This window comes from Oncorhynchus tshawytscha, unplaced genomic scaffold (assembly GCF_018296145.1).
Source record: "Oncorhynchus tshawytscha isolate Ot180627B unplaced genomic scaffold, Otsh_v2.0 Un_contig_1458_pilon_pilon, whole genome shotgun sequence".
Classification (NCBI taxonomy): Eukaryota; Metazoa; Chordata; class Actinopteri; order Salmoniformes; family Salmonidae; genus Oncorhynchus; species Oncorhynchus tshawytscha.
Window position 1 is genome coordinate 22501 of NW_024609151.1, and position 10000 is coordinate 32500.

Genomic DNA, 10000 nt, shown 5'->3' on the forward strand with positions numbered 1-10000 from the left:
GTACTACTACTAGTGATAGGAGCGACCCCCACCTCCATTGGAGAAGTGTGCCCATTCCATGCCCGTCTCTGTAGAGTTACAGGGGCTGCACGAGGCTCTCTACTACTACTACTACTACTAGTACTACTACTAGTGATAGGAGCGACCCCCACCTCCATTGGAGAAGTGTGCCCATTCCATGCCCGTCTCTGTAGAGTTACAGGGGCTGCACGAGGCTCTCTACTACTACTACTACTACTAGTACTACTACTAGTGACAGGAGCGACCCCCACCTCCATTGGAGAAGTGTGCCCATTCCATGCCCGTCTCTGTAGAGTTACAGGGGCTGCACGAGGCTCTCTACTACTAGTACTACTACTAGTGATAGGAGCGACCCCACCTCCATTGGAGAAGTGTGCCCATTCCATGCCCGTCTCTGTAGAGTTACAGGGGCTGCACGAGGCTCAATGCCATTTACATTCCAGTTGATTCAGGAAGTACACTGAAATTCCAATTCTCTTCAATGCTTTTCAATGAGGAAAATGTGTTGCAGTACCTGATTGACTGCGCCCGAATCTCCAGCCTACCCCAGGTGACCATCATGCTCAACGGGGTGGAATACGTGCTCACTGCTGAGTCCTACGTCAAAAGGGTGGGTACTGGTCCAACAGACAGTGAATGAACATGACAAGTGAGATATTTCCAGATTTCGGCATACATACTATTACAGTATATACTTTAACTTGTGTGTGATAATCATTTTAGTATAAATGATAGATATACATTTTTTTGTGTCCTACAGTAGGCCTGTGTCAAAAAACATATGGTATTTGATGAGTGGTTGTTATGATTGTTGTCATATTTCTGACACACTCACTCTCTCCCTCCTTTACCTTCCTTCTCTCTCCCTCATTTACCTTCCTTCTCTCTCCCTCCTTCTCTCTACTTCTCCCTCCTTCTCCCTCCTCTCTCCTTCTCTCTCCCTCCTTCGCTCTACTTCTCTCTCCTTCTCTCCATTCCTCTCCTTCTCCCTCCTTCCTCCTTCTCTCCTTCTCTCTCACTCCTCTCTTCTTCTCTCTCCTTCTTCCTCCTTCTCCCTCCTTCTTCCCTCCTTCTGTCTCCTTCTCCCTCCTTCTCCTCTCTCTCCCTCCTTCTCTCTCCTCTCCCTCCCTCCTCCTCCCTCCCTCCTCCTTCTCTCTCCTCTCTCTCCTCCCTCCTCCTCTCCCTCCTTCTCTCTCCTCCCTCCTCCCTCTCCCTCCTTCTCTCTCCTCCTGTCTCCTCTCTCTCTCCTCCTCCCCTCCTTCTCTCTCCACCTCTCTCTCCTCCCTCCTTCTCTCCTCCCTCCTCCTCTCCCTCCTTCTCTCTCCTCCTCCTCTCCCCCCCCTCCTCCTCTCCCTCCTCCTCTCCCCTCCTCCTCCTCTCTCCTCCTCCCACCTCCTCTCCCTCCTCCTCTCCCTCCTCCTCCTCTCTCCTCCTCCCACCTCCTCTCCCTCCTCCTTCCCTCCTCCTCTCCCTCCTGCTCTCTCCTCTCCCCTCCCACCTCCTCTCCCTCCTCCTCTCTCCTCCTCTCCCTCCTCCCTCCCTCTCTTCAGGAGTTGATGGGTGATCATGAGATCTGTTTCAGTGGGTTCCAGGGGGAGGATCTGCCCTCCTCGACGGATCCTCTGTGGATCCTAGGGGACGTGTTCCTCTCTGATTACTATAGCATCTATGACCGGGGACAGGACAGGGTGGGCTTCGCTAAGGCCAGACACACACGCTATGCAACGTTGGATGCAGAGATGGATAGATAGATGGGAGGTGGGAAGGGAGCGATGGAAGTAGGGAGTGATGGATGGATGAAGTGAGGAAGGAAGGAAGGAAGGAAGGAAGGATAGTGATAGAAGAGTGGATGAAGCGATGCATGGAATCACCATGCTGCACCTCCTGTCATCATCACTGAGACTGAAGTGCTTCATGGGAAGGCTGAAAGGCTGTCTGTCCAGCATTATCAGTGGCTGTCTGGCATCTTTTGAGAAAAATTCATGCATTTCCATTCTACTAAAGTTAATAAATAATTGTTTAAATGCAATCAGGTGTTTTTTTGTTGCATCATTTTGTGAGTGAGTACAATGATTAACAGTGAACGATGACTGAATAAATTATATTTTATTATAAAACAAACATTTGATGTTTATTAGGGTGTACATTATAATAATGCTGGGTACACCCTTAGAGATCCTGTGAAGTGACTCATACTAGGGCACAGCAGGTTGATATGTACTGTATGTCAGAAGAACATTAGGACTTCTCCGATTGTGACTTGTCCTTGTTCTCTTGGCTGTCATTGGTGTCCTTCTTGTCACTCTCATGACCATTGGACTCCAGAATGTCTGTCTCGGGGACTTGCAGTGCTTGGAACTGGGCAGGCTCAGCAGGAAAGTGGAGGGCTGTGGAAGTGTTTCGGCCTCTCCTCCTCCCTAGGCCTTGAGGACTAGGCAGGCTGTGCAGGGAGCTCTTTGACCCCTGTCTGGAGAACTGGAAGGACAGCTGACGTCTCTGTGGCTTACACCAGTCTTTGGGGACGTTCCAGCTCAACTTCTTGGGCCTCGGTTGGGTACAGCTGTTGCCCTGATTCGTGTTCAGGGCCGGAGCCTCCACATTGGGGGACAGATCTACTGGAGTCCCAGGCTTACTTGAGGCCTGCTCATGCCCTGTCTGTTGGGAGAAGGCCTCTATATGATTCAGGGGTTGTGGAGCCCCAGATAACGCCCCACACGTCCCTCCATCTCCCCCATAACCACTATCCCCATGATCATCAGAAGAAGCAGGTGGACTTACCACCCACTGAGGCAGGTCTGTGAAGGACGGCGTACGGGGCTCAGTGTCCAGGGAAGAAAGAGTACTGCTAACCTCCCGTAGCGTATCCAGAGGGTGGTTGGTCGAGAGGGGGTTATGGGAGTTAAAGAGGTTGGGTCTGGGGAACAGAGAGTGATCAGGTCCTGGGGAGGCCTGGTCGTCTGATCCAGGGTAGTCATGGGAGTCAGGTCTGAAGGGGAAGAAGGCCTCACTGCTGTGACGTTTGAAGGAGGGCCGAGGAGGGACGAGCTCTGGGGGATCCTGGACGCTGAGAAGCCTACGCACGTGCCCCAGGACTGACGTTTGACGACCATGACGGAAGTTGTGATTGCTGTTGTGGCTGTCCTGTCTGTGAATGTCCGCCTCTCCGAACTGAAAAATGCCCGATAGACTGAAAGATAAGAGGATATTACAGTGAATACTTTAGACTAGATAGTATACAGGTTATGGATATTACAGTGAATACTTTAGTCTAGATAGTATACAGGTTATGGATATTACAGTGAATACTTTAGTCTAGATAGTATACAGGTTATGGATATTAGTGAATACGTTAGACTAGATAGTATACAGGTTATGGATATTACAGTTAATACTTTAGTCTAGATAGTATACAGGTTATGGATATTACAGTGAATACTTTAGACTAGATAGTATACAGGTTATGGATATTACAGTGAATACTTTAGTCTAGATAGTATACAGGTTATGGATATTAGTGAATACGTTAGACTAGATAGTATACAGGTTATGGATATTACAGTGAATACATTAGTCTAGATAGTATATAGGTTATGGATATTAGTGAATACATTAGACTAGATAGTATACAGGTTATGGATATTACAGTGAATACATTAGACTAGATAGTATACAGGTTATGGATATTACAGTGAATACTTTAGTCTAGATAGTATACAGGTTATGGATATTACAGTGAATACTTTAGTCTAGATAGTATACAGGTTATGGATATTACAGTGAATACTTTAGTCTAGATAGTATACAGGTTATGGATATTACAGTGAGTACTTTAGTCTAGATAGTATACAGGTTATGGATATTACTGTCACGACTTCTACCGAAGGTAACTCCTCTCCCTGTTTGCTCGGCGCTCGGCATCGCAGGTCTACTAGCCGGTCTACTAGCCGCTACCGATCCCTTTTTCTTTTTCTGGTTGTCTGTGTTCCTTTTCACACCTGGTTTTCATTTGCTTTGATTTCTGTGGGTATATAGGGCACCTGTTACCTGCCGTAATTCGTGCAGGATTAGACTTGTGTGCATTGCGCTCGATTGTATTTGATGTTTGTTGTTTTTTCGCTATTACGCACGTGTATGTAAAGTGTCGGAACTGTGTTTGTTCCTCCGTGCGTTTGCACCAGTTTCTGAGTATTCGAGAGCGTAGTTTTGGGATTTTGTCTGTGCCGTTTTGTATTGGTGGACTATATTATTAAACACGCTTCTCAGACATCCCTGCTCTCCTGCGCTTGACTCCTACACCTCTCACCAAGATGCATGTTATCACAATTACAGTGAATACATTAGACTAGATAGTATACAAGTTATGGATATTACAGTGAATAGTAATGATTTTGACTAGACAGTATACAGCTCGTCAGAATTGACCAGAATTGGCACTTTGTAGCACGTTAGGAGAATTAGGTTAGGAAAAAAACAATGTGATTTTGAAGGTATGGCAACACGAGACTAGGAAAAATGTTAGGATTAGATAAAATGTGTCAATTTGACACATAAGCTGTATCCTCTCTAGTCATGCCCTCTTGTCCATCGTCTCTCAGACAGATATCTAGCTGAGGAGAGATGGGAGTTTTTCCACATGTCCTTGCATACGTAGGACTTGAGTATACATTTGTGTGTGTGTGCGTGTGTGTGTGTGTGTGCGTGCGTGCGTGCGTGCCGTGTTGTCATGTCCTCACTCCAACTCTCTGGTGGATCCGAGGAAGGAGGGTATGCAGTAGTCGGCAGCAGCCAGGGTGTAGGGAGGCAGAGCCTCAGAGTCATTCCAGTAAATGTCTTTAGTCATCGGAGGGAAGTTCATGTGCATCTCATCCACCGCGATCAACGACACCTGAGACAACACAGGTATTGACTGAATGATCGATTGGCACAAATGACAGATCAATCAATAACATCGGCTTGGAAAAGACATGAAAACTAGTCTGGGTTACTGTAAGGCATTTTGCAACATATGTTTGGTTGATTGATTGATTGATTGATTGAATGATTGAAAGTAACCTGCAGATTTCTGTCGATACACCAGTTAGCCTCGAAGTCGTCATCATCCTCCCCAAATGGATTAATGAGCTGCTCAGCAACCTGAAGGAGAAGGACCTCTCACATCACTGCTCATTATCCTAGACAAATGTCCTGATACGGGAGTGATATCAAACAACAGGCAGTCATGTGACATCAGGGATTACAACATTGGTTGACAAATTAAATCCCACAAGGCATAGATAATCTTACTGTCAACAGAATTTGGGTTCCATACTTCCCCTCCTGACAAATCCCCATTTTTATCCAATGAAATTGATTGTCAGACATGGTGTACTGACACTGTACACTCTGCAACCACACATTCCCTCTCACAAGACCTTCATGATAACATCACAACCCCAGCACTGTACACTCTGCAACCACACATTCCCTCTCACAAGACCTTCATGATAACATCACAACCCCAGCACTGTACACTCTGCAACCACACATTCCCTCTCACAAGACCTTCATGATAACATCACAACCCCAGCACTGTACACTCTGCAACCACACATTCCCTCTCACAAGACCTTCATGATAACATCACAACCCCAGCACTGTACACTCTGCAACCACACATTCCCTCTCACAAGACCTTCATGATAACATCACAACCGCAGCACTGTACACTCTGCAACCACACATTCCCTCTCACAAGACCTTCATGATAACATCACAACCCCAGCACTGTACACTCTGCAACCACACATTCCCTCTCACAAGACCTTCATGATAACATCACAACCCCAGCACTGTACACTCTGCAACCACACATTCCCTCTCACAAGACCTTCATGATAACATCACAACCGCAGCATTGTTATCCACAGTACTGTGGTTTGATGACCGGGATCTAATTTCCCTGGTTGAAACCAAAAGGCAAAAAGGTTTGTGGAGGACAGAACCTTGAGCCAGCTGGACTACAATAACAACTGTGTGTGTGTGTGTGTGTGTGTGTGTGTGCGTGTGCGTGTGTGTGTGTCATACCTTGAGCCAGCTGGTGTGTGTGAGTCAGTGAGTCAGTCAATCATACCTTGAGCCAGCCAGAGTAGAAGAAGAACTGTAGCATAGTGAAGATGGGAACGTAAAAGTCCTGGTCATGACCTGGGTAACCCTGAGCTGGGTCCAAGAACTGTCTACCAATAATACAGGCAAAGATGAAGGTGTAGACGGCTAGAGTTACTACCTGGAGAGGGGAGAGAGGGAGGGGGAGGAGGAGAGAGAGAAAGGGGGAGGGAGAGGAGAGAAAGGGGGGGGGGAGAGGAGAGAAAGAGGGATGGAGAGAGGAGAAATGGGGAGAGAGAGGGGGAGGGAGAGAAGAGAAATGGAGAGAGAAGAGAGAGGGAAGGAGAGTTGGAGAGAGGGGGAGAGAGAGGAGAGAGAGGAGAGGGAGAGAGGAAAGAGGGGGAGAGAAAGGGGAGGGTGAGAGAAGAGATGAGGAAGGAGGGAGAGAGGGGAAATGGGGAGAGAGGGGGGGGAGAAGAGAGAGGGAAGGAGAGTTGGAGAGACAAATAGAGAGCATGGTTCCACAGGTTGTCTTTGTAGCTATTTACAAGTACACAATGTCAATTAACACAATATAAATAAACCCCATGTAAATAAACACCATGTCAATAAACACAGTGTCAATAAACACAATGTAAATAAACACCATGTAAATAAAGACAGTGCCAATAAACACAGTGTCAATAAACACAATGTCAATAAACACAATGTAAATAAACACAGTGTCAATAAACACCATGTCAATAAACACAGTGCCAATAAACACAATGTAAATAAACACAGTGTCAATAAACACCATGTAAATAAACACAGTGTCAATAAACACAGTGTCAATAAACACAGTGTCAATAAACACCATGTCAATAAACACAGTGTCAATAAACACCATGTCAATAAACACAGTGTCAATAAACACCATGTCAATAAACACAGTGTCAATAAACACAGTGTCAATAAACACAGTGTCAATAAACAGTGTCAATAAACACCATGTCAATAAACACAGTGTCAATAAACAGTGTCAATAAACACCATGTCAATAAACACAGTGTCAATAAACAGTGTCAATAAACACAGTGTCAATAAACAGTGTCAATAAACACCATGTCAATAAACACAGTGTCAATAAACAGTGTCAATAAACACCATGTCAATAAACACAGTGTCAATAAACACAGTGTCAATAAACACAGTGTCAATAAACACAGTGTCAATAAACACAGTGTCAATAAACACAGTGTCAATAAACACAGTGTCAATAAACAGTGTCAATAAACACCATGTCAATAAACACAGTGTCAATAAACAGTGTCAATAAACACAATGTCAATAAACACAATGTCAATAAACACCATGTCAATAAACACAGTGTCAATAAACACCATGTCAATAAACACAGTGTCAATAAACACCATGTCAATAAACACAGTGCCAATAAACAGTGTCAATAAACACCATGTCAATAAACACAATGTCAATAAACACAATGTAAATAAACACCATGTAAATAAACACAGTGTCAATAAACACAATGTAAATAAACACCATGTCAATAAACACCATGCCAATGAGCAGGATTTGTTTGACATGTGACCATGTGAGTATTTTCATTGTTGGCTGAGACCCTCATGGCCAAGTCATTCCACTGACGTGATTTACTGTCTGAGATTACATAGCCTCTGAAAACTGATCCCAGTCACGTCCATGGTTTCATTTCATTCACAGTGCTGCTGCCTGAACAGCAACAGATCAGTCTACAAACGTCACTTGAAACTTTACTCTAATACATTTAGTTATACAGGGACCTTTAGTCAACATTACTGCAAAAGCTCATTTTCAACAGATGTCCCTGAGCAGGTCATTAGAACACTCAGGAAACTGTCAACAGATGTCACTGACTCGCCAGAGGTCACACTGGTAATTTGTGCAGACCGCAGAGAGATAGAGGGCAGCTACCCAATTAGCCAATGGCTATAGAGAACACCGCCTACCCTGGGGTCCTGCTGCCCCGTCCATTACTCTGTAATCATCATGTGGTGTTACAGTAAGCTGCTCTGGAGGTGCTCATCACAAAGGGACGTCATCTTCCCTGTCCACAGCTGGGTGGAACCGCATGAGGGGAAGAGAGGAGCACAGGGCTTACTGCCCAGTAGGGGAGAGAGAGGGAGGATGGGGGGAGAGAGGAGCACAGGGCTTACTGCCCACTAGGGGAGAGAGAGGGAGGATGGGGGAGAGAGGAGCACAGGGCTTACTGCCCACTAGGGGAGAGAGAGGGAGGATGGGGGAGAGAGGAGCACAGGGCTTACTGCCCACTAGGGGAGAGAGAGGGGGATGGGGGAGAGAGGAGCACAGGGCTTACTGCGCACTAGGGGAGAGAGAGGGAGGATGGGGGGAGAGAGGAGCACAGGGCTTACTGCCCACTAGGGGAGAGAGAGGGGAGACAGAGGAGAGAGGAGCACAGGGCTTACTGCCCATTAGGGGAGAGAGAGGGGAGACGGAGGAGAGAGGAGAAGAGGGCTTAATGCCCACTAGGGGAGAGAGAGGGGAGACGGAGGGAGAGAGGAGAAGGGGGCTTAATGCCCACTAGGGGAGAGGAGGGGAGATGGAGGGAGAGAGGAGAAGAGGGGGGGGAGAGAGGGGAGACGGAGGAGGAGGAGAGAGGGATTGCCCACTAGGGGAGAGAGGGGAGACGGAGGAGAGAGGAGAAGAGGGCTTATTGCCCACTAGGGGGAGAGAGGGGAGACGGAGGGGAGAGGAGAAGAGGACTTAATGCCCACTAGGGGAGAAAGAGGGGAGACGGAGGAGAGAGGAGAAGAGGGATTGCCCACTAGGGGAGAAAGAGGGGAGACGGAGGAGAGAGGAGCACAGGGCTTATTGCCCACTAGGGGAGAGAGAGGGGAGACGGAGGGAGAGAGGAGAAGAGGACTTAATGCCCACTAGGGGAGAAAGAGGGGAGACGGAGGAGAGAGGAGAAGAGGGCTTATTGCCCACTAGGGGAGAAAGAGGGGAGACGGAGGAGAGAGGAGCACAGGGCTTATTGCCCACTAGGGGAGAGAGAGAGGAGATGGAGGGAGAGAGGAGAAGAGGGCTTATTGCCCACTAGGGGAGAGAGAGGGGAGAGGGGGACAGAGGAGAAGAGGGCTTACTGCCCACCAGGGGAGAGAGAGGGGAGAAGGGAGAGAGGAGAAGAGGGCTTAATGCCCACCAGGGAGAGAGAGGAGAAAACTGCCCACCAGGGGAGAGAGAGGGAGATGGGGGAGAGAGGAGAATGTGCCCAATAAAGAGGGGAGATGTCAGATAGAGGACAGAGGGCTTAAATTGCCCACCAGGGGGAGAGAGAGGGAGATGGAGGGACAGAGGAGAATAAATGCCCACTAGGGGAGAAAGAGGGGAGACGGATGAGAAGGAAAGAGGGCTTATTGCCCACTATAAAGAGAGGGAGATGGAGGGAGAAGGAGAAACATTGCCCACTAGGGGAGAGAGAGGGGAGATGGGGGGAGAAGGAAAGAGGGCTTATTGCCCAATAAAGAGAGGGGGGATGGGGGGAGAGAGGAGAAGAGGGCTTATTGCCCACTAAGAGAGAGGGGAGATGAGAGAGGAGAAGAGGGCATTGCCCATAGGGGAGAGAGAGGGGGATGGGGGAGAGAGGAGCACAGGGCTTGTTGCCCTGAGAGAGGGGAGATGGGGGGCCAGAGGATTCCAGGGCTTACTGCCCACTGGGGAGATTAGGGGGATAGAGAGAGGAGAAGAGGGCTTATGCCCACTAGGGAGTCCAGGAGGGAGATGGAGGGAGAGAGGAGAAGAGGGCTTAATGCCCACTAGGGGAGAAAGAGGGAGACGGAGGAGAGAGGAGAAGAGGGCTCATTGCCCACTAGGGAGAGAGAGGGGAGATGGAGGG

General features: G+C 47.8%; 2 protein-coding genes across 6 annotated transcripts in view; one reads left to right on the top strand and one right to left on the bottom strand.

The window, feature by feature from the left end:
* The window catches only part of LOC121844344 (cathepsin D-like), a 14700-nt gene extending 12660 nt beyond the window's left edge, over window positions 1-2040 (top strand). Inside the window, 2 exon segments of the mRNA XM_042314356.1 lie at window positions 533-631; window positions 1572-2040. Coding sequence (XP_042170290.1) covers window positions 533-631; window positions 1572-1772 — 300 coding nt within the window. The 3' untranslated portion in view covers window positions 1773-2040.
* Window positions 2041-2108: 68 nt separating this feature from the next.
* The window catches only part of LOC121844345 (bestrophin-3-like), a 17788-nt gene continuing 9896 nt past the window's right edge, over window positions 2109-10000 (bottom strand). For 4 of the 5 annotated variants that reach the window (XM_042314359.1, XM_042314360.1, XM_042314361.1 and 1 more), the window contains 4 exons: window positions 6131-6283; window positions 5074-5154; window positions 4755-4906; window positions 2109-3208 (listed from right to left, as the gene is read on the bottom strand). In XM_042314359.1, coding sequence (XP_042170293.1) covers window positions 2260-3208; window positions 4755-4906; window positions 5074-5154; window positions 6131-6283 — 1335 coding nt within the window. In that variant the 3' untranslated portion in view covers window positions 2109-2259. The remainder of the gene's footprint in view (window positions 3209-4754; window positions 4907-5073; window positions 5155-6130; window positions 6284-10000) is intronic. The other variant, XM_042314362.1, reaches the window with a different exon arrangement.